The sequence below is a fragment of the Protopterus annectens genome, chromosome 3.part1, assembly GCF_019279795.1.
Source record: "Protopterus annectens isolate FY-2018-M chromosome 3.part1, PAN1.0, whole genome shotgun sequence".
In the NCBI taxonomy this organism is placed as follows: domain Eukaryota; kingdom Metazoa; phylum Chordata; order Ceratodontiformes; family Protopteridae; genus Protopterus; species Protopterus annectens.
The window spans coordinates 65,402,491-65,429,370 of NC_056732.1; the positions used below are offsets into that span (position 1 = coordinate 65,402,491).

The 26,880-nt window shown below is 40.3% G+C and overlaps 1 protein-coding gene across 1 annotated transcript in view; it reads left to right on the top strand.

Moving 5' to 3' along the window:
* The window catches only part of TBC1D31 (TBC1 domain family member 31), a 1,335,355-nt gene that overhangs the window by 271,524 nt on the left and 1,036,951 nt on the right, over nucleotides 1–26,880 (top strand). Inside the window, exon 6 of the mRNA XM_044066576.1 lies at nucleotides 2,938–3,097. Coding sequence (XP_043922511.1) covers nucleotides 2,938–3,097 — 160 coding nt within the window. The remainder of the gene's footprint in view (nucleotides 1–2,937; nucleotides 3,098–26,880) is intronic.

Here is a 26,880-nt window from a genome sequence, read left to right on the forward strand (position 1 = left end):
GCCTCCACTTCTGTTTGTGGTTTTCATGAACATAACAAGTTTCAGCTAAGCTCTGGGGAGTATCCCTTTTAAGGACCCAAGATGCAAATGATGTCTTGTGTCTAATTTGACTGATCTCCAGCATGTTTTGGAATGATTTGTTGCTGAGTGTGAAACTGTTGGGATGAAAATTGGTATTTTCACATCAGAGGTTAGAGTTCTCTCCTAGAAGAGAGTGACTTCCTCTGTTTGTATGCAGATGAAACAGTTACCTCAAGTGGAGGAGTTTAAGTATCTTATGTTCTTGTTCATGAGTGAGGGTCGAAGGGCTTGACAAATTGACCAGCAAATTGGTTCATTGTCAGCAGTTCTGCAGGCATTATACTTGTCTGTGGTAATAAAGCAACTCTGAGTCATAAAATTAAGTCTTTGGTTTATCAGTCAGTCAGGGTCACCATCCTCAACTGCCGATTCAGGGCAGTTAGCCTAGTAGTCAGTTATAAGCGTATTTAAAAAGTGACATGATTACACGTACAATAATGGAAAAGAAAACCATAACATTTCCATTATTACTTTCATGTAGTATTCACACACATTTTGTTTTTAATTATTTTCATTCATACCAATATTGCATAACTTGATCAATTCCTGCTTTTCCATAAATTTTGCTCTTCTTCCTGATCATTATTCATGTATTATTCCCAAAAAATCCATTTATTTCCATGTAGTTTGCTCCTTCCCTTTGATAAAGATCTCACCTCAGTTCTTCCATCTTCTTTGCAGTACTCCGTACTTTAGTTATGGTTGGTTTAAATTTTGATTTTCTAGTAAAGGTTTTTTTTTGGCAGTCAGTAGCATTTAAACATCGTCAAGCCTTACTATGTCTAAGCAATTCTAACCCTACATCTCAGCTCGGATGCATCGTGTCCTTACTTGCAATAATTTGCTCTTCCAACATTTTGTCCTCATCTATGGGCTTGGGCTTTGGTTAGTGAATGAAAGGGTGAAAGCACCAAAGCAAGCAGTATAAATGAATTCATTTTGCAGTGTAGTGGGGCACACTTTCAGAGACAAGGTGAGGAGTTTGGCAGTTTGGAACTGCAGAGTACAACCACTCCTTCCATTGTGTTGTGAAGATTTCGATCAGTTGGTTTAGGCACTTTGTGTGAATGTCCTCTTGACACATCCTCTGGAAGGTCTACCAGTCATTGCCCACTGGGAGAAGGCTGCTTGGCACAGACTCTGGGCACAGGGATTATATCTCTCATTTTGCTTAGTATTGTTTGGGGATTCCAGAGGATGAGGTGGAGACTATATCTGGGAAGATGTAGTGTACCATGCTCAGTTTGCTGCCACCTTGGCCATAATCAGACAGGACCACACGAGACCGCATTTTGCTTACAAAGTGATGATGATAGTCATACAGAGAGGTAGCCATGACTGTGATACATATGAGCTGAGTTCAGTTTATTGCACATGTTGTGGGGGAGATAGCCAGGAGAGGAGATGAGTTACAATGATAACCCTGCCTTTTCCTGGGTGGCGGGCACAGAACAAACGTCTTCTGGCATTACGATCCCAGAAGTGTATCTCAAGGAGGTACAGAGACCTAGCAGGACACTTGTCTGGATGTGTCAGGCTTACAAGAGAGGCGAGCTATTAAGTAGTTATCTTTGGAGATGATTGCCTCACCTCTTGATTATCTTTGGAGATGTGTAAGTGTACGGTTTAATATAGTATGATTATCCCCTTGTAGCTGCCTGAATGATGGTTGCATCATGATTGCCTCTCACTTATGAGGAACAAATGTGCATGATCATGGTGACAGACCACAAAGTCTGCAAGTGTTGAGGAGCCAGAACTGGAGCAAAAAATATATATCCATGTATAGACTCACTGTTACATAATTGAAGGGTTTTGCTTTGCCCCTCCCTCCTTACTAACTATATGTACCAACTCCATGATTGTTGTACCTCCAAACCAAAGAGAATAATCCAAGTTACCTCACCAACAGACTTTGTATGTAGCATACATTCTCCTGCATTCAAGATTATCTTGTCAACCCTTCGAAGGATCTCAGTCCTCGCAGTTACATCAGGCATCTACACTGATAGGTTAGTGCTGGATAGCTTTGCTCTTTGCAGAGTTCATTGGTGTTGCTAGTTTACTTAATTGCACGTTTTTGCTATGCTGCTTTTTTTATATTGCAAAACTGCATGCTCATCGTAGGTAACTGCTGCGTGTTCCTCTTTGCAAATTCACCAGTATGTTCTGGATGTTTTATTCATGGTGTGTTAGCACTGGAATTTGCTTGCATTAAGTACACTTTCTTCCCCATGGGATCACAGGCTTGAAGAGCTGAAGAAAACAAAGCAGTGTGCCATAGAAGAGCTTTGTGTTACCTAAGTCAGTATCATGCTTGGTACAAGGCCTGCATTGGTGTCTAGAAGGGGCGATAGTTACTGCTGCAAAACGTACAACCAGGAAATGGGGCACAATGTGAGTAAAGAGTGCTATGCTTTACATTACATTGCCATCTCCTGAAAGATCTCTTAAAGTGAGTATTTTACATACTGTATTTTTTATAGTATGTAATTTCTTGCTTAAGATGTCATATAGTAAGCTCTTCATTCTAAGCAAGTTGCAAGTGTTAAGACCTGTTTGTTGGTGTATTGTTTACTGACAGTCTGCTGTTTTGAAGAAGCTCTCCAGAGTGTTTTACAGTAATGCACAAATTCATTCATCAGTGGTCTACCAAGGAGCTGTTTATTCTTTTGCAGTGATGTGACTGCAGGTGGCTTACTCCTACATTTTGTGATTTCCTGGATTTTATAGCAAGGGTACAATTGTCTCCTCCAATGCATTTCATTAGCTTGATTTCAGTACCAGTATTAAAGAATCTGTGACGTAAAAAGAGTATTATTTTCTCACTCCTTGTGTAATTTTGTGTTTTTATAGGGATGGTCGCACTTTGGCTTGTGGAGGAAAATCAAATTATCTTCAATTGTGGTGCCTAGATACCAGGCAGCTGATGAGGATTATACAGTTACCCCCAAAAGTTCGAACAGTCCGGCACTTAGAATTTCTTCCAGACAGTTTTGATGGTGGCTCAAGTCAGGTTGGTGATGTTTTGCTTCTGAGCCTTTATTACATGGTTTTCATGTTATCAAAATAGTAAGAAAATAACTACAAATATTCAGTTGTCCGTGTTTGATAAGGTACTATTACTACTACTACTTGTTTTAATCTCTGTTAATAACTACTGTTGTTTTCGTGTCTGGGGCATGAAAAAAAAAGTCTTTGTGGGTTCTGTTTAAGCAGCTTTATTTTATACAAACACATCACTATAAAAGCTTACTGACTGTAACTTAATTTGTATACAAGCTAACAGCTGTGATCATGCATGCTCACTCTCTGGCTGCTCCTTCAAAATGACACTAGGGATTGCACATGTCTGGAATATATACCTGCACATATAGCCTCTGAGGCTTCTTAAAGATTTAGTACATACTTTACACTATGATCTACATCCTCCCTCTTTGAGAAGTAGATTATGCAATTGTTATGAGACTAGTTGGCATGCAGAAATCACAGGTAATCCTTAGTCATGCATTATGCAATACTAAATGCACATGTATGTTCAATCAAGTCCACATTGCTGCATATTTCACACTAGGCTTAGATACTTGTCCATATCGTGTGACATAAAACTGGGTATTAGATTTAGCAACTGGAACAGTTTCTGTAAAATGGTTGACCTGTGGAATGTTCGAATCACTTTCTGAAATGGAGTCAGAATTGTAAACACCTTCTGGTCTGGAAACAGTGTCTGACTCAGTCTTCGATTTACAGTCTGCATCACGATGATGATGATTCTGGTACAGGAAGAAGATGTCTGTGATTCCTCCTATACTCCACACCCTTGGAATTTACCAAGTAAGATCTCGGATGGGCACAGATGCCTGTGATCTGTTCTATTTGATCCTAACCTTTTGTTGTCTGGATTCATACCATCTCTCCTTCCCTCAATGGACAAAGTAATCTGCTCGATCTGTTGTAACTAGATTTCTAGATATTATGCTTCTTAAACAGTTGAGCCTTGGTGGTTTTAGTGTTCTTAGATTTAGGCTGCAACAAACTTGAAGAAATAGGTAGCGTAGTTCTAGTTTGCCTGGAAAGTAGTCTTTGAGCAGGTGAGCCAAGAATATCATCACAGGGTACAGAGGATATAAAAAGTTTATACACCCCTGTTAAATTGCCAGGTTTTTGTGATATATAAAAAATGAGACCACAATAAATCATTTCATAACTTTTCCCACCTTTAATGCGACCTATAACCTGTACAATTCAACTGAAAAACAAATCTGTTAGGGGAAAAAATATAAAAAATAAAAAAAGTACAATACGCTGGTTGCATAAGTGTGCACAGCCTTAAACTAATACTTTGTTGTGTGTGCACACCCTTAAACTAATACTTTGTTGAAGCAACTTTTGATTTAATTACAGCATTCAGTCTTCTTGGGTACACACCTGCCATCAATTAAAGAAACTCTGATTAACCCCAAGTAAAGTTCAGCTGTCCTAGTAGGATTTTCCTGACATTTACTCAGTTGCCTGCTACAGAAAAAGCCATGGTTCGCAGAGACCTTACAAAGCATCAAAGGGATCTCATTGTTGAAAGGTATCGGTACAAAAAAATTTCCACAGCATTGGATATTCCATGGAATACAGTGAAGACAGTTATCAAAAAGTGGAGAAAATATGGGACAATGGTGATGTTGCAAAGAACTGGACATCCCTCCAAAATTGATGAAAAGACAAGACAAAAACTGTTCATGGAGGCTGCCAAGAGACCTACAGCAACACTGAAGGAGCTGCAGGAATTTCTGGCAAGTACTGGTTGTGTACTACGTGACAACAATCTCCCGTATTCTCCATATGTCCTGACTAAGATGGAAGCCTTTTCTTGCACAGAAAAACATCCAGGCCCGGCTAAAATTTGCAAAACAATACATCAAGTCTCCCAAAAGCATGAGGGAAAGTGTGTTATGGTCTGATGAGACCAAAGTTTAACTTTTTGGCCACAATTCCAAAAGGTATGTTTGGCACCAAAACAAAATTTCCCATTACCAAAAGAACACCATCCTCACGGTGAAACATGGTGGTGGCAGTATCATGCTTTGGGGTTGCTTTTCTTCATCTGGAACTAGGACTTTAGTCAAGGTGGAGGGAATTATGAACAGTTCCAAATACCAGTCACTTCTGGCCCAAAACCTTCAGGCGTCTGCTAGAAAGCTGAAGATGAAGAGGAATTTCACTTTTCGACATGACAGTGACTCCAAGCAAAAATCCAAATCAACAAAAGAATGGCTTCACCAGAAGAAAATGAAAGTTTTGGAATAGTCCAACCAGAGCCCACAATTAAATCCAATAGAAAATCTGTGGGGTGACCTAAAGAGGGCTGTGCACAAGAAATACCTTCACAATCTGACAGATTTGGAGAGCTTTTGCAAGGAAGAGTGGGCAAATATTGCCAATTCAAGATGTGCCATGCTGATAGAGTCCTACCCAAGAAGACTGAATGTTGTAATTAAATCAAAAGGTACTTCAACAAAGTATTAGTTTAAGGGTATGCACACACAACAAAGTATTAGTTTAAGGGTGTGCAGACTTGTGCAACCAATGCATTGTACTTTTTTTTATTTTTTATATTTTTTCCCTGAACAGATTTTTTTGTTTTCCAATTGAATTGTACAGGTTATACGTCACATTAAAGGTGGGAAAAGTTTTGAAATGATTTGTTGTGGTCTCATTTTTTATATCACAAAAACCAGGCATTTTAACAGGGGTGTGTAAGCTTTTTATATCCACTGTATGTTTCTGAGATTAAGCAAATTCAGGAATACATCGGTATTGTCATGCTTTGACCTTTCAAGTAATTGCTTTGCACTCTCCACTGCATATTCAGCTAGACCATTGGGCTGAGGATATTCAGGACTACTGGTGACGTACAAAGTCCCATTCTTTTGCAAATTTCTGAAACAACTGGCTAGTAGATTGAGTACCATTGTCAGGAAAAAAAGTTTGTGTGGACTACCATGGACTGAGAAATGATGTTTCACCTTAGTAATTACAGCAGTTAAGGTTAGGTAGTAGGTCGATCTCAAACCTATTCGAATAAGAGTCTGCCAGAACTAAATAATGTTGATTGTTCTACTCAAAGATGTCAGTTGCTGCAGTAGACTAAGGTAGCTCAGGATCTGGACTTAGCTGAAGTGATTCTGTTTGGAAATGCGATCTAGTACTATTGCATACTGAACAGGAAGAAAGAACTCTTATCAATGGTTTTTGGTAATGAAGGCCAAAATACTAACTCTGTTCCATTTCTCTTAGTGGATGTGGAACCTGGGTGACCATGATGCAAAATCTATATATATCCTTGTTGTAAGGAAGCAAGAACAACAATTTTAGGACCATTGAAAATGCCATCTTCCATCAACAATTCATCTCTGTAAGGAAAATACGTTTGCACTTCAGGTGATACACAAGATTGCTTTGACGGCCATCCAGCATTAATATGATGATTGAGCTTCTGCAAAATTGGATCAGTCTGAGTGCGATCTCTTAACTCATCGTCTAGTGAAGGAAAAATTATGCACTGACATCACATCAAAGTCAAACGTCCCTGTGTTAAGCTGTTCTGTTGTAATTTTGGGTGATCTGGGTAAAGTATCAGTCAGATAGAGAAATTTGTCTTTAGTGTAGTCCATTTTGAAATTGTACTTTTGCAATTTGAGCATCATTCTTTGTAATTTCGCTGGAGCGGAATGCATAGGCTTCTTTAGAAATAGTAACTGGAGGTTGATGATCAGTTTCAATCTGAATACCTCGACCATAAATATAATCATGAAACTTGGAGCATGCAGGTACTATTGCCAAAAGTTCCTTCTCAAATGAGCATACTGCATCCCAGTTTGGGTTAGTGTTCTAGATGCAGAGGCTACTGGTCTGCCCCCTTGAGTTATAACTGCACCTAGACCAAATTTTGAAACATCACAGGAAAATGTAACTGGTTTGTTCACATCATAGTATCTTAATGTAGGTGGGGATGACAGTTTTCTGCGTGAAGTCTTCAAATGCCTTCTGGTGCTGTTCCAACCATGACCATGCAACATTTTTGTATGTGAGGTCTCTTAAAGTTGCTGTCAACTCACTGAAGTCTGGTATAAATTTGTGTAAATAGTTGACCATGCCCAGAAAACACTGTAAAGTTTGTACATTATCTTATGCTGACATTTCAAGAATAGCTGCGTGTTTGGTCGGGTCTGGTCTCACGCCTGTACTTGTAAACAAATGACCTATGTAAGTAACTTCTGGAAGTCTGAATTTGCATTTCAGAGTACTGAGCTTCAAGTTTACTTCAGGTGATCTGTCTACAAGTTTCTTGAGGTTTTTGTCATACTCTGCTTCACCATTGCTTCCAGCCAGTAGATCATGTACTATTACGGTGCAAGGATAATCTGAAAATATTTATTCCATTGCACGCTGAAAATTGTCACTTGCACAATTTATTCCAGATGGCATCGTTGAGAATCTGTATCTACCAAACAGGAGTACCAAAAGTAGTTAGAAATGAGGATTTGTGATCCAGCGTCACTTGCCAAAACAAACTCTTTGCATCCAAAACAGAAAATACAGTGGCATTCGGTATTAGAGCTGCAACCTGTTCGACTGTGTGCATTGGATGATACTGTCTTTTTAATGCTTTGCTCAAATCTCTAGGGTCAATGCATATTCTGATTTCATCTGAGCCTTTTTTGTGAATGGCTACCATGGATGACACCCATTCAGTTGGTTCTTTGACTGGACAAATCTCACCTTGCTGCATCATTTTATCCAGATGAGCCTTAACTTTATCTTGCATAGCTATCGGAACTCTTCTTGCAGGTTTGACTACTGGAGTGACCTCTGGGGTCTAACTTCATGGAATACATTACTGGAAGTTTGCCTAACATGTCATCGAAAACATCAGCATACTCTGAGAAAATGGCTTCTGAAAAGCTAGAACTCAGAAATGCACTTATGTGATTAACTTCTTTAGCAAAAGAAGGCAGATTCATTCTTAAACTATCTTTGAGACCCAATAAAGATTGCACTGGTTTTCAGACTATGTAGACTAACAAGTTGTAGTAGTTCTCGGCCAAATAACATGAAAGTGTCACTGAATCTTTGGTTTGAATTTCTTCCCCTCCATAAGCAATAAGTCTCTGGTTACACTGAGTTGTTCATTAGTTCTCACTCTAGCAAATGTGCCTGCTGATATAACATTATACTTTGAACCAGTGTCTACTTTGAGCTCTGTGGATCTTCCATTAATCTGGACAGTACAAAACACTTCACTTGTTAATAATTCACTGCATCACCTCTTTCACCAAGCACTGATACACCATCTACATAGAAAGATGACTGCTTCGACTCTACTTGATCAACTTGCTTTTTTTGTGTGACCTTTCTTTACAACTGTGTGAGGCTTACTTGATTTGCAAAACTTTTGGAAATGGTTAAATTTTTTACGCTTGTGACATTGCTGAACAGATGTTAAGCACTTCTCTTTTAGACTCATGATTCGCACCACAATTGCCACAGTTAACAGTATAGCTAGATTTGGGTTTCGCTGATTCATGTTTATACTGCACTGAGCTGGCACTGGAGCTTGCACCTTTCTTGGAACTTTCTAGAAAAACTGATGGCTTCTTTGGAAACCCTGTAGCTGCCATGTGCTTAGGCCTGTTCTTGTTTGCCACGTGTTGCACACTATCTACTGAAACCATGGTCTTGTCACTCGCAAACATACTTGTATGTTTCTCTGTCACCTCGTGTATTTGACAAATCTCGTTGGCTTTGCTCAGTGTTAAATCACTGTCACGAAGTAAAATCTTTTTCACAGCAGCACTGTTAATACCACATGCAAGCCTGTCCTTTAGCAGCTCATCTTTTAAGTCACGGGTTGGATGGCACAATGCCAGGGTAGTCCTATGGGCTAGGCTTGTAAAGGCTCCAGGGCCATTAGCCTAGTACACCTATGAACCTGTGAACCAAACTGACACGGTTTAGCTCTGTTTCTCAAGTCAGTTTTCTCAAGTCAGTTATATTAGCTGCAAATGTTTCCCCTGGTTTCTGATCTCTTATGTAAAACAAATGCCTCTCTAATGTAGTATTCATTCGGGGGTTACACATTTCTCTGAACTTACACTTCAAACACTCTGGGTCTTCCCCTGATTCAGCTTGTACAACAATGTGGTGGTCCACACCTTCTCCTCCATATACTGCTGGTACATACACAAACGAACGCTGTCTTTCTCTGGCCCCTGACCTTGCTAAGTTTAGCAAAATGAATGCCCTTGTACATGCATCTCTATCTGCATAAGCTGCTTATATAAAAATGTTGTACTCTTGCTCAAATAGTTTCCAGTTCTCTGCAATATTCTGATCAAATATAAGTGGTAGGGGGTTTCGAAATCCATCTGCCATATAAACACATACCAGCGAAGGATTTTGCAAATAAGCATAAACATACACACATGCACATATGCCAGAACTAATGCCAATAATTCTCCAAAGCCTTTGTACTCTGAACTTATTCCTTTGTTGGGCTTTTCGGAATTATGTGGATAAACAAACTTGTAGTACTTTCGAATAACTGGACTCTGCAAAATAAACTTCTTGAGCGTTTTGGTACTTTTGTAATGTTGTGGTAAGGTCGAAAATGCTAAAGTCATTTATCATTTTAAGAAACTTTCAGGAACTTTACAATGCGACTGAATAACTCTTGAGCACTGTAATACTCTTGTAATGTTGTCTTTTGCAAGAAAACACCTCTTATTAGTGTAAGAAACATGTCAAGTCACTGCACAGTACAAATAAATTGAACATTTGTTGCCTTAAACTCAATAGCTTTTCGAAAGTAATTGCACTTTGCGAATAACTCCATACAGCATACTGAAATGTTCCCAAAAAGGCGGTACTGTGCTAGGCAACTCTCTCCAGTACGAGAAGAACTCTGTAATGGCAGCACTTTGCAAACAGAAACACCCAGTGCAAGAAACTTTTCAAAATGGCTATGCTTTGACTGTATTACACAAAATAGTTGCAGTTTGCACACAATAAACTCTTTGAAATACATGCACAGTAATAAGCACACACTGTAAGCACTTTTACACACTTTACAAACAAACCCAGTTTGGTTTTGTCAAGGGCAGATCATGCCTACTCAATCTGGTGGACTTCTTTGAGAAGGTCACCGAAGCAGTGGATAAGGGCAAAATCATTCCCACTGCCTACCTTGACCTGGCCAAGGCATTTGACACAATACCCCATTGGGCATTGTTGACAAATTCAAGAGGTTAGGTACGAACCCGTATGTCACCAGGTGGATAGCCAACTGGCTCACAGACAGGACCCATGAAGTTAGAATTTCTCTAAAAGAGGCCAGTCACAAGTGGAGTCCCTCAGGGATCAGTTCTTGGACTGCTTCTTTTTGGCATTTACTTCTCAGAAGTCAAGGCCAATGTCAGTGGTCTCTGGCTGACTAAATTTGCAGTTGATGAGAAATTAGGAGCTGTCATTGAATCTCACACTGACACAAATGTTCTCCTGGAGGGGCTGTCACAGACAAACACCTGGTGTCAGAGTCATGGACTAAAACTAAATTCCAAGAAATGCATAATAGTATCTTTTGGGAAGTCATCCATCCCTGGTAACTATCATATTGACAACGCACCCCTTAGAGTTGACCCAGTAGTCAGGGACCTAGGGACACACATATATAGTAATCTAGCCTTTGATCATCATGTGTCTACAGTGGTGAGGAAATAATTCTATGTTGCACAACTTATAAACAAAGGTATTGCATCTAAGTCCAAGTAAGTCATTGCTCCACTATATTTGGCATTCATCACACCTATCATTGAGTACAGTGCCCCCTTTGGTATGTACCTAACCAGGCATATCCACCAGCTGGAACATCCACAGAGGTTTCTCACTAAAAGAATACAGGACGTAAGTAATATGTCCTATGCAGACTGCCTCAAGGCGCTATCCCTGTATTCTGTCTCCTACAGGCTTTTGAGGGGAGATCTATGCCTGGCATACAGGGTATTGTCAAACCCCACTCTGATGGACCTCCTGCATATCCACAAAACAAACAGTGCCAGAATTATCCATTCTAAAGACTTAAACCTTGCCTGTGATATAAATAGGACCTGCTGGAGAGATAGGTAGGTCTCCTAGAGACTTCCCTGTTTATGGAACGGGCTCCCCATCCATGTGAAGCAGAGTTCCTCCCTAATCCAATTCAAGTGCAATTTGGACAGTTGGATGGGAAACTGGAAGTTCATCCCTGGTTTAGCTCCTATGCCCACAAAAACCTAGTACAACATCACTCAGCCAAAAGGCCTCTTAGATCATCAAACAAACTACTACTAGAAGTCACCAACAGCTACAATAGCTTTGGAGATGCACTATATAGTAGTTCGGTGGCTAAAAAATGGAACTCTGTCCCTACTAGCATTCAAAACACATCATCCAAAGCCTCCTTTAAAGACCTCATCAGGCAACATCTCAAGCAAAGTTGGCAGTGCCATGATTGCTCCCCAGGCTAGTGAAAGCGGATAACATATGCATACTAAATCTAGAGCAATTTATAATAGTTTTTCAATCTTACTCGCAAACACTGGCTAATCTACAATGTATGTACTGTACCATGTATGTATTCTACCTACATTCCAAAGTTCAGCTGTACACCACAAATCTATTACTTACCTTTATTTTTAAAATTAATATCTTTTTTGATTGTTCTCTCCACTGTAACTGTTTGTGCCGCATGCCACTGTAAAAACATGTCTCTTGTAATTTGTGTGTATACTGATTATGTCTAAATAACTAAATGTGTCTGTAATTTTTCTTTGTGGAGCTTTTCTCCCCGGGCCTCTGCTGAAAAAGGGCCTTTTCGGCTGTCAGACACCCCCGGTTAACAAATGTAAAATAAATAAAATAAATATGTCTCTGATGCAAACAGGTAACATGTAAATGGTTCATCGCCCAGGCCCATGCTTACACTTATGAAGGGTATCAGAACTTGCCAGAGATTTGGGATGCATTGTAGTTGTTAGCCTAGTAAACACCTATGATCTTTTAAACCTATGAGATGCTTCAGATAACTCTAGTTATGCCCTTGATGCAATATAAAGTCGTAGTTATGCCCAAACACAGCACTTTGCCAAAACAGATACAGTCTCCTTGCTTTATTTTGCTTAATGTGCCCCTTTTTCTTTTCTTATTATATTCGTTTTGCTTGTTTAAGCCTTTTTCATGCCCAATATACTTTTTTTGTGCTCGTTTTACTCTAAACATGCCCAACTTTGCTTTGAATACACTCGTTTTGCTTTAAACATGCTCATTTTTGCTTTAAACATACTTGTTTTGCTTTATTGTTAATCGTTTCATCGAATACTTTTATCTTAAACATTTTCTTTAGTTAACAAACTTTTCGTACTTTCTGCTTACCTGATAATGCGGTTTGTACCCTTTTAATGACCCTGTTTTTTCTTTCGTATCGAACAAATAGTTTGTGTTATTTCTCCTTGACTTTGATTCTTTCTGGCTATGTTTATGCACTTTTCTCTCGGTTTTACCTTCACTATAGTCTTTGCACCTCATGGCTACGAATATTCTTCTCTCTTCCATCTTGGTTCGGACACCATGTCGCTTTCGTGTCTGGGACATGAAAAAGGGGTCTTCGTGGGTTCTGTTTTAAGCAGCTTTTATTTTATACAAAACATACCATTGTAAAGGCTTACTGACTCTAACTGAAGTAACTTGTATATAAACTAACAACTGTCATCATGCATGCTCACTCTCTGGCTGCTCCCTCAAAATGTCACTAGGGATTGCACATGTCTGGAATATATACGTGCATGTACAGCCTCAAATGCTTCTTAAAGATATAGCACACACTTTACACTATGATCTACAACTACCAACCCCTGTAAACCACAGACTGATCTAACATCAGGACTGGTTTTGCAGCAAATGCTGTTTGTTGGTCTTAGGCATGCTTTTATTCTTTCTTCCAGCAGTCTTACATAAGCTCCTTTGTTATAGTCTTTCATTTGTCATGCAGTAGTATCAAAAGCAGTAGTATCAAAATAGTGGTTCACATGTCCCTCCAGTTCTTTGCCATGTTGCTGGAAAGGTTGTTCGCATAATACTTGTGTATACGTTTTGTCCACAAGTATTTTTCATTCAAGAACTATTTCATTGTTTTTTTTTCTTTGTTTTCCTATATATTTATAAAGAACAGCAAAAAATACACTTATGACCTTTTGGGTTTGTCTTTAATACTTCCATAAAAAGTGTTTGATTTGCTTGAGGACCAGCCATAGTATTTTGTCTTGTATTTACTTAGCAGTACTTTAATTTGCTATTGTAGAGGAATCGTATGAAAAATTTCCAGACTCTGTTCCTTTCTTGAAGGTTTGTTCAAGTGGATAAAGGCAAAGTCTTTATGACACTTGTGCATCTTTCCTGGCTGGAGTAGTGGACAGATTCTTTGGACTGCTCTGATGAATAGCTGTTTGAGTGATATTTGCTGACTCTTTTGAATTCAGAACTCTATCATGGTATGGTTCACCTTCTTCACAGCTAGCACTGAAGCACCAGCTCTCAGTATGCTTGATACCATTTTAAATTTTCCCAGAATTCAACTCTTCCATTTATCCATAATGTTTTGAGCTTTACCTTCACGCTCCAGATCTTTTTTGTCGATCATCTTGCTTAAACAGATCATAAATGGCCTCAGGCTTCATCTATATTTATTGCTATTACTGCAATGTTATTCCGTGTTTTTTTGTGTAGTCTTCATCATCCTTCCAACCTCTCTTATACTTCTTTGGTAGTTAAGAGAGGAAGTTCCATTTTTTATGTAAGACAGACATGTTTATAGTTTATCCTTTCTGCTGCTCTAGGCCATATATTGACTACATTTCTGGGCCTCCTTGCTGCACCTTAAATAGAATGCTGCTGTTGTGTTGTGTTTTTGGTACTTTGTTACTTACTTTTGCATTGCTTTGGAAAGTGGATTATGTTGTTGCTGCACTAAGTTTGTAGGTCGTTGGGATTATGCTTATTTAGAACATTATTGAAAAAAACTGCTGGTTTCAAAATGTTCAATTTGCATAGCAAGATGAGTCTGAGTGCTGATGATCTTCAGGCAGACTGTGATATATGCAAAACTATTCACAAATGTAACTTAATAGACATACTGAAGGAATGCATTGATTTTAGAAGAAATGTTACATGAAGAAAGAGTGCATCAGCACAGTCCCCCTATAAGGGTTGTGTTTCTCCCAGTGAGACTTCCATGGCTACTAGGAAAAATCCTCTCAGCAGCAGAACACATTTACTAGAGAGAGTACCCCTCCTCCACCCAAATTTTCTCACAGGGAGGATAAGGAACCTTTTGTGACAAAAGGATGTCTAAACTCCATCTGCAGGTAACTAACCCTCCTAAATTTCATAGAATAGAATCAACAAGAATGGAGATCATTTTATTTGCTTCTGAGTTGGATTCCCAGGTGACCCCTCTCTAGGCCCCACCTGTCTGGTCCTTGCATTGTACTTCTTCCCAGTGGTCCATTTCCTTCAGTAAAGAATATGTGAAAATGATGAAGGCCATCTTGCAAGCTCAGTTGGATTTCAGTGTCATCACTTTCCCCTTGTTATTCAGAGACTAACAACTATAATTTCACACTCTTTTCACTGATTCTAGCCTCCTCAGTGATCCCTGCTCCAGTGTCAGTAATTCTGGACCAACAAGTAGCCTGGTGGCACTGGCACCGTCACAGTTTGTTCCCTGTCAATGACATCCGCCCATGGCCCTAGGGTTATTGGTTCAGGCCCAACTTAAGTGATGAACCTTCTGGCCTTGGCATCAAGCTGGAGTTTTCAGCCTTCAAGCACTTGGGCCAGAGAGCATCAGTGTTGATTTCAGCAGTAGATAATCACACAGTCTCAAAGCTCAATGCTGATACTTCACTTAACACCATGTTAACAGTTCCATTGCTCGGTTCTCGATGTTGGATACTTCAGGCCTAATTCCGATATCAAAGTTGATCTTGGGCTTGATGCCATAATCCTAGATGTGCATGCACACCTCTTTGCCTCCTACATTACTAGCTTTGACCCCATGCCTTTTCTGACCTGTGTCTGATCCCATTGCCAGTTGAGGACACTGAGACTGAAGACATGAGGGTTTGAGGCAGACACTCAGGAGGGTGTCTGAGCCAGAATCTTCCTCTGCATCTTCTTCCTGGATAGGTCCCCAATACTGCAAGCAGTCACATCAGAGGAAATACAACTTCCCATGAGACTCTCTTGAGCTGGACACCGATGAAGAAGGGAAAGCTGATTCCCAGTTTTTATCCATTGATGTCCCTATATTCAAGGGAGATCTTACAGGTGATGCAGACTAAAGGGCTTTAGCTAATCACCCCTCCTCCTGTTAAAAAAATCAGTCTAGTTAGTAGATTCTTGTGTAAAAACTGCAACTTTGTTATTACAAGGATATTAAGCAGCATTTTCACATAGCATGCTGGCATGTTGCAAACTGGTTCTCTTTAAATCAGGAAATACATGCATTTTTAAAAGCGTATAACTAAAGACAATCTACTACAAGGTAACATTATTTACAAATGGAGGACAAATGGTGTTATGTCCTTATCAAAAGGTGTCTCCCAAGAGTTCTTCTTATGTGCTATTTATTTCCATAACCACACAGATGACTTATGACATATTAGCTAAACAGAATGTTATGTCTTGTGCACAGTAGACTTCTTCATTTATGAAAGCTCTTTGGAAAACAATCTGTGGTCATGTCTCTTTTTTTTTTTTATGCATCTGGGCTTGTACATACATTCAGTACATATTCAAGGCTGCCTGGTGTTTAGAATTGTTCTGTGTCAACCTGACTGTTGGAAGCTTTTAGAAAAGTACATATTAAAAAGACCAATGCACATAATCTGTTCATCAATGCCTTAGACCTCATAAGGTTCTGCAGGGGGTATTAAAGTCTTTGCCCTCACTTTCCTGGGTGGTACCTCCTTTAGATATGATGGTTGCTCTTGTCATACGGAAAACATGATAGGAACCCAGAGTTGTGACACCCTTTCCGAGGAAGCTAGACTAGGTCTTCCAGACCCTTATGGACCATAAGCGTCAGTGCAGTATCTCGCAATGGACTCTGTAGTCATTGCATTGGCCTTAAAAAGAGCTCCATCACAATAGAACCCTGTGGTCCACCCACCAGAGAGGGAGGCAAGACCTATGGATTATTGTAGAAAGTAGGTCTACACATCCCCCTCCTTGGCATCATGCATGCTTAAGTACATGGTACACGTTTTTTTAATTCCAGGTTACCATTTTGGATGAGAAGTTTCAGTCATTGAAAAAGTGTCAAGACACAGAACTTGAAAAGAAGCTTTATACTCAGGCATCTGTGCTATCCACCATGAGTAATCTCAAAGTGTTTTTTGTTCCCAATGCAGAGGATGGTGTAGTGAGAGAGGCAGGTACTGGTGTTATTGTTAACAATCACACCAGGCTTTGCCTCAAAGATTTAGTGGAGAATTCCAGAGTGAATTTACTTTTTTGCTTTGCTCATTGTTTTAAACTTGGGAAGAGCTTCAGGAAAGTGAGAGGGAGCAGAAAACTCTCATAGTTTGTGTCGAGTTGCAGATGAGTTCATGACAGATGTGGTTCAGCCATAGCCAAAAGCAACAAAGCCAACTGCTTACTGCCAACCTGATGGTAGAAATTCTTGCTGGAATCTGGGATTCTGTGGTTCCCAGCCCAAGGGACAGCAGCAAGATTCCCAAGGTCTTGCCTCCAGTCTGGAGGCAGTTAATGGATGTTCTTTGTGTTTCACTGTTGCAGTCATCATCACATTTGGGTTATCTGCCTGAAGGTAGCCCTCAGCTGGCCTGAATACCAGAGTCTTAGGATTTCTGCGTCGGATGCTGTCGCTTCTTCCTTGACGTAAGGGCGTCAGGGGTATAAAACATGCAGCCAAAGCCATTACATCAGTCTTTCTTGCTGTGCAGTACCCAAAGCAGAAGCAATTCGCAAGTGCCGGTCGGCCGACTCCTGAAATTTTTGTTTTCGAGTTTCAGACCCAAAGTCTTCAAAAAAGCTAAGTACCCCGTTGGGGATCCTTTTTCTTGCTCTAACCGATGTCAGTAAAAGTTAACAATTGTCTTACCTCTGGAAAGCAAATACCTCATAGAGATTTTCATTCTTACTGCATCTCCTGCTTAGGCCCAGACCAAGACGTCTCTCGTTGTCGGTTTTGTGCCTTATTCAATGCCCAAACTATTTGTCATCGGGCTATTTTTGCAGCTAATTACTTTCGTATTCGTTCTGTTTACTCCGAAATGGCTTCGTCAAGCCATCTGACTACCGATCTTTAGAAAAAACGTATGTATAAAGACAGAGACAGACTGCCGACAACGTTTCCATTAAGCTTGTTGCCAGTCCGCTGGTACTCAGTGAGGCACTTTTGCAGCCCCTGATACCCGCTACTTGTGATTCGCAGGCCTCTACTGAGACCCATTCGAAGTCCGGATGCTTCTTCGACTATGGAACCTGCGGATGTCTCTACCTTGGATGGGTCCGGGGCCGCTGTGCAGGCACCGGCTTCTGAGGGGTGTATTCAGGCATACAGACATTCATAAACTGACGCCATTGTTTTCATCCAGGCCTAAAACTCGCACCACGTCTAGAAAACTGATTACCAAACTACAGGCTCAGGCCCATATGCCTAAAAAACAAATGCTTAGAATGGCTGAAGACCTTATTACCTTAATTAGGGGAAGCCAGCCTTCCCCCTCTAAGAGACCTAGAACTGATTTTCTTTCTGATTCTTCTGATCAAGAATCTGATATTTCTGCTCCTTCTGATTACCAGGATATGCCCTTATCTCGTTATGAGGATTCTGATGCAGAGGATTCCATTCCCTCTGCTTCCCCTCTAGAAGATTTTTCTTTTGGTGAAACCCTGCACACTCTTAGGGAGCATTTCCGCTGGGAAAGCCGGGATTACTTTGACTCCAAAAAGAGACTTAGGGAATTTTTACTTCTACCTCAACACAGGCCTTTAGCTGCCCCTCCTGTTCTGGACATTGTAGATGATGCTTTCTTGGAATCTAGCCTTTCCCCAGACACTTTACGTCCAGCTCCCAGAAAACCTGACAGGTATTACAGAGTACCTGACTCTCACAAGTTCCTCTTCAAAAATCCTTCTGCGGATCCAGAGACCATTTCCCAAGGACCAAAAGGCATTAAGGCTACTGCTACCAAAAATTCTACCCCTTCTGATAGAGATTCTAGAGCCTTAGACAGATGGCATAAGAAGGTATACACATCTGCTACTTTGGCCTTTAGGGCTTTAAATTGCCAGTTTCATATGTTAAAGTATCAGCAGCATGTTATGGGGCTACTTAAACAAAAAATTATGTTGATTCCTGACTGTACTGAACACAAAGAATTACAGGATTTAATGCATTCTGCAGAACAAGTTGGTAAACATAGTTTGCAATGTGGTTTTGACGCTTTAGAAGCATCTTGCAGGGCTGCTGTCACTGAGTCTGTACTTAGAAGGCATTCTTAGCTTAAGGAACAAAACTTGCCAGATCATGTAAAAGCTAAATTACTGGATGCTCCCTTAAACCAAGACCGCCTTTTTGGCAACAAAGCAGAAGTCCTCAAAAGGATGGAGGAAAAAGTTAAATCTATACAAACTGTTAAAGATTTCCAAGTACAGCCTTCCAGATTCAGTAGGCATTCGCCTTCAAAGAACTGGTCCTTTCCAGTCCCTTCTAGGCCTTTTCAGTCCAAACCCAGGAACAGCAGACCACCTAGGCTACAGTCTCAGGCTAAAAATGAGTAAACCACTTTCTCCTGCAGAGGCAATAATTCCAATAGCGAAATGTAAAAAATTCCTTTTTATTCCACACGATACAAGGAGTTAATACAAGAAGATGACAAGCGCTTTCGCCTGGTTCATTCCAGGCTTTATCAAGTCAAACAACCATACTGGTTGTAAGAAACTGTTTATATACTGTTGGTAATTAATCACATGATGTAATTAACACACTTGATTGTTTAAACCAACTGTTGGCTAAGCTGAGTGCATTGCAAAATGAATGGAATTGCTAAACATTCATTACAACTGTCATAAACTGTAAATCTAAACCAGCTGTAATTAATAATGTAATAAAATAAAATACTAAAATACTATACACCACTTAAATGTTCAATAGTACAAAATAGAAATGTGCAGAGTAAATCATAAACTGAGTAAAATAATTGTGCAATGACCTTCAAGTAACATTACACAAGTCAAGTAAACAATGAATACGTACATCTTAAAAACAAATGGCTCTACATTTAAAACAGTGAATAGTGTAGGCGAACAGACAAGTGGATAAATGGCTATGCAGGTAAAACAAATGTGAAAAGCGATAAGGTAAACAATGTAAAAAACCTATATGTAACCAGGGATAGAAAACTGTGTGTAAGGGGGGGGGGTAAATTTATAACCTAGCCTCTGACTTCAGCACTGAGCCTATACTGAGCATGCCATTAAGGCCTGGGGGTTTCCCTGCATCAAGTTTCAACTGCCAGATTAACTCTCTGAACTCGAGTTTGGATTCCCAATCTCCCCCTCTGATGTCTGGGTTAACCTGTTCAAGTATCATGAAAACCAGCTTGAAATCGGGACATACGTTGGAATGCTTAAAGAAAGCGTTGCTCTCTTTTTTATTTTCAATTTCATATGTATCAGTATAGGCTCAGTGCTGAAGCTTCGCAGGGCTAGGTTATAAATTTACCCCCCCCCCCCCTTACACACAGTTTTCTATCCCTGGTTACATATAGGTTTTATACATTGTTTACCTTATCGCTTTGCACATTAGTTTTTACCTGCATAGCCATTTATCCACTGGTCTGTTCACCTACACTATTCACTGTTTTTAAATGTAGAGCCATTTGTTTTTAAGATGTACGTATTCATTGTTTACTTGACTTGTGTAATGTTACTTGAAGGTCATTGCACAATTATTTTACTCAGTTTATGATTTACTCTGCACATTTCTATTTTGTACTATTGAACATTTAAGTGGTGTACAGTATTTTAGTATTTTATTTTATTACATTATTAATTACAGTTGGTTTAGATTTACAGTTTATGACAGTTGTAATGAATGTTTAGCAATTCCATTCATTTTGCAATGCACTCAGCTTAGCCAACAGTTGGTTTAAACAATCAAGTGTGTTAATTACATCATGTGATTAATTACCAACAGTATATAAACAGTTTCTTACAACCAGTATGGTTGTTTGACTTGATAAAGCCTGGAATGAACCAGGCGAAAGCGCTTGTCATCTTCTTGTATTAACTCCTTGTATCGTGTGGAATAAAAAGGAATTTTTTACATTTCGCTATTGGAATTATTGCCTCTGCAGGAGAAAGTGGTTTACTCATTTTTGGTGTTTCAGCGTTGTGGTTTTTTGGTTCTACAGTCTCAGGCTACACACAAAACCTAAGCAGTGGGAGCTCCCATTTCCAAAGCAGGGAGTAGTAAGCCACCCCCCTTATGGAAAAATGACACAATGACTTAACCTAAACCTTTCCAAGCCCTGCTCTACCTGCTCCCTTAGGAGAAAAGCTCACCCTGCATGCAAAAAACTGGGAACTCATTACCCAGCACATATGGGTTTTGAGCATAGTTTCCCAAAGATCCAGATTCCACTCCCACACCCTACCAACCCCAAATGGTTGGCCAGACCTACCTCCAAATCAATGGATGGAGGCCCAACAGCAGGTTCTCTCTCTCCTCAATATCAGGGCTATTCAGCCTGTCCCAGCAGAACAAAGAGGACAAGGTTTTTATTCAAGACTTTTTCTGGTACCCAGAAAAGACAACTCCTGGCGTCCTATTGTGTACCTTTCTATTCTCAACACCTTTTTGGTAGTTCCAAAATTCAAAATGCTAACTCTGCAACAGCTGCTTCCCATGCTAGCCAAGGTTGCCTGGCTGGCAACCCTAGACTTAAAGGAAGCTTACCTGCACATCACAATAAGGGAATCTTGCAGGAAATACCTACGCTTCAGGGCAGGCTCCATGCACTATCGGTTCTCTGCACTTCCCTTTGGCTTATCTACTGTGCCCAGGGTATTCACAAAGTGTCTAGCTCCAGCCATTGCATTTTGCAGGCAGCGAAACATTCAAAGTTACCCATACTTGGAAGATTGTCGGATTCAGACAGAAAGCCAGGACTTGCTATTACAACACCTGGCATTCATAAAGAAACTTATAACCTCACTGGGGTGCACCAGCAATGAAAATAACTCTCACCTGGTACCCTGGCAACAGATTGTATTCCTGAGAGCAAGCTTGAACACAACTTCCTAGATGGCATTCCTCACTCTGGAGAAAAACATTTATTTGACAACCTACTTCAAACATGGCTACAAAACCCCAGCTATCTGCAAGTCCTGGGGTTCATGGCCTCTTGCATTTTACTAATTCCATATGCAAGACTGCATATGAGGAAACTCCAATGGTATCTAAAAAGTCTATGATGTCAACATTCTCAGGACCTGGAAACAATGATTTCTATCCTTCCTTGCATCAGGACAGAGTTCCTTTGGTGGGCAGAGGCCTGCTACCACAACAAGGGACTCCCTTTCAATCTACCCCCTGCTGCCCAAACCCTAAAAACAGATGCACCAGACTATGCATGGGGGGCACACATGGCAGGGCAAGTGCATACAGGGCAAATGGACCCCGAGACAGATGCACCTGCATATCAATCAAAAAGAAATGTTAGCTGTACAGAATGCTCTGACAGCCTTCAAAGACCATATTCTTCTAGGACAACTGTTGGTAAAGACAGACAACACCACAGTTATGTGGTACATAAACAAGCAGGGGGGAACCCACTCGTACCCTCTCTGCAGACCAGCCATGGCTCTGTGGAACACAGCCTTGAGCTACCCAAGTACACCTGCAAGCTCAATTCCTGCCAGGCAAACTAAATTCACTGGCAGACGACTTAAGCAGAAATCTCATGGACACACACAAATGGAAACTAGATCCCACAATATTCAACCGCTTGAGGAACAAATGGGGGACTCTAGAGGTAGACCTGTTTCCCTCCCCTCAGAACTACCAATTGCACAAATTCGGCACAAGAACTCCCCACAGCCAAGCTTGGAAAGTGGATGCCCTGTCCTTTACCTTGGAAAGCCTCTCAGTTTATACCTTTCCCCCTCTGCCTCTCCTCTCGAAGGTTCTACTAAAGATCAAACAGAACAAACCTAGGACAATACTGATTGCACCAGACTGGTCACGCCAGCACTGGTACCCACTCTTGCACAGTATGACACTGCTACAACCATGGCACCTGCCTCAGACCCCTTCCCTGCTGTCCCAGCAGGTTTGCCAGATTCTGCACCCTCAGCTTCAAACTCTGAACCTTGCAACCTGGCTTATTCCTTGAGCTCTCCCTTAGCATCCCTCAGTAAGCAGGTATTGGATGTCATTCTGGAGGCAAGGAGGCCTAGTACTAGAAAATCCTATGCTGAAAAGTGGAAAAGATACTGCTCCTGGAGCCTGGCTCAGGGGATGGGCACAATGGTGCCCAGCTTACCTGATATTCTACAGTACTTTACAGAAGTGCTCCACAGGGCCCTATCCTTCTCGTCAATTAAAATTCATGCCTCTGCCATTTCAGCACATTATAATACTGAGCCACCCCTCTTCTCTCACCCCTTGCTAAAGCAATTCTTTAGAGAGGCCAAAAATGTAAGACCCCCCCCCCAATCTGGGACCTTAATTTTGTATTGGAAAAGCTCTCTCTTCCCCCCTTTGAACCAGCTGCTACAGCAGAGTTGAAATTCCTTTCTTGGAAAACAGCCTTCCTTCTAATCATCACTTCAGCAAAAAGAGTGTCTGAATTACAGGCCCTCATGGCAGTGGAACCCTTCATTATCTTCCATGCGGACAGGGTTTCCCTCAGGACTAATCCTTCCTTTATGCCCAAGGTGATGTCTTCTGTGGCCCTAAATCAGTCCATTCATTTGCCTACTTTTTTCCCTAATCCACAAAACAAAGGGAAACTATTACTGCACTCTCTGGACTTGCACAGACAACTTAGATTCTATTTGGACAGAACTAAGGCTATCAGAAGATCTGAGCAGCTGGTAGTTAGCTTTTCTGCAGGGGCAGAGGGGAAGGCCAATTCAAAGCAAACCATTTCAAAATGGATAGCCCATTGCATTCATTTCTGCTTCAAGCACCATGAAAACCTAACCCACAGGGGATAAGATCACATTCCACCATGGCTGCATCTACCTCTGCGCCATTACTCAGTGGGGTCCCTACCAAGGACATCCTAGAAGCTGCCACCTGGATCTCTGTACATACCTTCACCAAGCATTACCACTTGCCTATCTTTTCTAAATCCAGAGCTGGATTTGCCACTGCAGTCTTGCAGGGATTAATAGCTGGCCCTAATGCTCTTTAACTTCCTCCTCCCTTCCTTAGCTTTGAGAATCAACCCAAATGTGATGACTGCAACAGTGAAACACGAAGAAAATAGTACACTTACCATAAATGTAGATCTTTGAGTGTATTCACTGTTGCAGTCCTGGTTACCCTCCCTCTAGCCCCCTGACTTATCTTGGCTCTACCTCTCCTTCTGGTTGGTATATTTATTTTTTCTTGTGTATTTGCTTTTTGATGGGGGTTTACCATATCATTTAATTGCATCTGGGGCAAGAAAAACTGATGTAATGGCGTCGGCTGCATGTTTTATACCCCTTACAACCTGACATCAAGGAAGAAGCGACAGCATCCGACGCAGAAATCTGAGGACTCTGGTATTCAGGCCGGCTGAGGGCTACCTGCAGGCAGATAACCCAAATGTGATGACTGCAACACTGAATACACTCGAACATCTACATTTTTGGTAAGTGTACACAACTGTACTTTTTCTGTCCCTCTATATGCTAGTGTGAGAGGCTATCATATGCAACACGAGTATTGGACATAATATACAGAGGCTGTATAATTCCCTTCCTCTTCCCCATGCCAACTACACTTTCTCCTCTTCCCAGTGTCCCACCCAGTCATAAGAGGGTGATGGTAAACCAGGCTTTGAACCCCTTCAAAAAAGAGCCATCCAGAATCTCCTTGCAGACTATAGATAGTTCAGATATTACTCCAGATTCCTTTTGGTCTCAAAAAAGAGCAAGTGCTTCAGGTCTGTTACAGATTTGAATAGCCTCAACAAATTTGTACCAAAACAGATGTTATGGATGGTTAGTTTATTCTCAGTGCTTCCTTTCTTGTTTAGTAGGAAGCTGGAAATGCTATTTGGACCTTCAAGAAATATATCCGTACATAAAGATCACCAGTGAGTCAAGATTCCTGTATGTCCACGTAGGACCCAGCTTTTAGCTGTTCCATGCTCTTCTTTTCAGATGATCCTCTGCCACGGGGGTGTTCATGAAATGCATGGCCATGGCTGCAGCAAACCAAAGGGGTCTTCTGGCTGCTCCAGCATTTGAGAAAATTATCTCTACCAAGGATGCTGTTATTTAGCAGTTTGTCCTTGGAAATTACAGCAAATTTTGGTAAGTGTCACATGCAACCCATGCAGATAATATGCTTCATATGTTGTTAGACATTGTTATATACAGGGCCAGTCCCCCCCCCCCCAAAAAAAAGTTCCACCCAGTATTCTATGGTATTCAAAATTTATGGTTCTAGATGAGTGACAATAGCTACATGCCTCTGGGCTTTAGGCCCCATGCTGGCCATGGTTTTCTAATATTTTCACAAGGTACCACATGATGGCCCTCAGGGTGGCTGTATGGGCACAATGAAGCCAGTACTTGGACATGATGTTGGATCACACCTTAATTTCTGAAGCACATAGGAGGCATCTGACTTGGTGGCTTCTCACATCCGACATTTCTCTGTTCATCCCATTTCAAATTCACGATACCCAAGTAACAGTTATCATGTATGCCTCAGGCCTAGTGTAAAGTGGAAAGCATTTTTAAGGGTGGAATGTTTGTGGTGTGTGGTCATAGAACAAGGCCCGCCAGCACATAAGTGTACTGAAATGATGTCGCGTCCCCCTCACTCTTCAGTCCTTTCATGATTATTTCCTTGAGGAATGACTGGCAGAAACACTGCAACACAATGGTGGTGTGTTGTATCAAAAAGCAAGGGGAGACTCATTCATATCCCCTTTGTCAATAGGCAGTGAAGTTATGGGAATGCAACATGTCTACATATCACTTTGTAGTCACTACTTGCATACTTGGAGAAGCGATCTTCTTAGTGGACAGGCTCAGCCAATGCCTGTTGATGCTTCCACCCAGCTGGACAGTGGTGAAGGCTGCTCTCTACCAATGGCACCTCCAGTCTCTGAAATTTTTGCCCCCCCCCCCCAACCAGTGCCAGGTGCACTTACCCAAGGACTGTCTAGTCCAGTAGTGGTATGTAAGTCTGTTGTTTGCCTTTCCATCTTTTCACCTTATTCCCAAATTCATGCAGAAAGTCAGTAAACAAGGACATGCTCATTGACATGGCCCCATATTGGCCTCGACAAGTTTGATTCCATTTGATGTTGTATGTAAATACTTCATATCTGATCTTTCATAAAGATAGTGTAGTCCTGCAAACAAATCCCACTTTCATGCCTAAGGTAGCTAAGGTAGCTACAGTAGCAAGCCTCAACCAGTCTGTAAATCTCCCAGTATTTTTTAATTATTCCTGTAGTTTAAAATCCACGTTGTACTCTGTGGATGCGCATTAACAACTTCATTTCTGTCTTCACAGGAAGGATCCCAGTCTCACAATTCTTTGACTCTTATTCTACTAAAAAATGGGCAAAAAGGTGTCCAAAACCACTTTTATTCAGATATTTATATGAGTGTGTTAAATATCGTTATGATAATCATGGCACACATTTTACAGGGCTCATTCTCGACTTTTTGAAGAATGTTCCATAGCTGAAATGTGCTACTGTGACTTGGACCTTTTTGAATACTTTTGCAATGCATTAGAAATTAGTTGTGGTCTCTGTACAACGTCATCCTTTGAGACCTCAATTATTTGGGGAATCCATTCATTATGCCACCCAGGTGGGTCTTCTGAGGACCTTGTCATAGCAGTGGGGAGGATGAGCAAGACTGTGATAGATTTTGAAGTTATATCCGTACCATAACGATAGATCTTTATGTTGCGAGTTCATTTGCCACACATTCCCACCCACTTTCCTATGACCTGGCAGAAGGGATTCTGCATAAGTGGGTAGGTATGCATATGTGTGTATATATATATATATATATGTATATATATATGTATATATATATATATATATATATGTATATATATATATATATATATATGTATATATATATGTATATATATATATATATATATATATATATATATGTATATATATGTATATATATATATATATATGTATATATATGTATATATATATATATATATATATATATATATATATGTGTATGTATATATATATATATATATATATATGTGTATATATATATGTGTATATATATATATATATATATATATGTATATGTATATATATATATATATATATGTATATATATATATATATATGTATATATGTATATATATATATATATGTATATATATATATATATATAGATATATATAATGTGTGTGTGTGTGTATACATACACACACACATATATATATATATATATATATATATA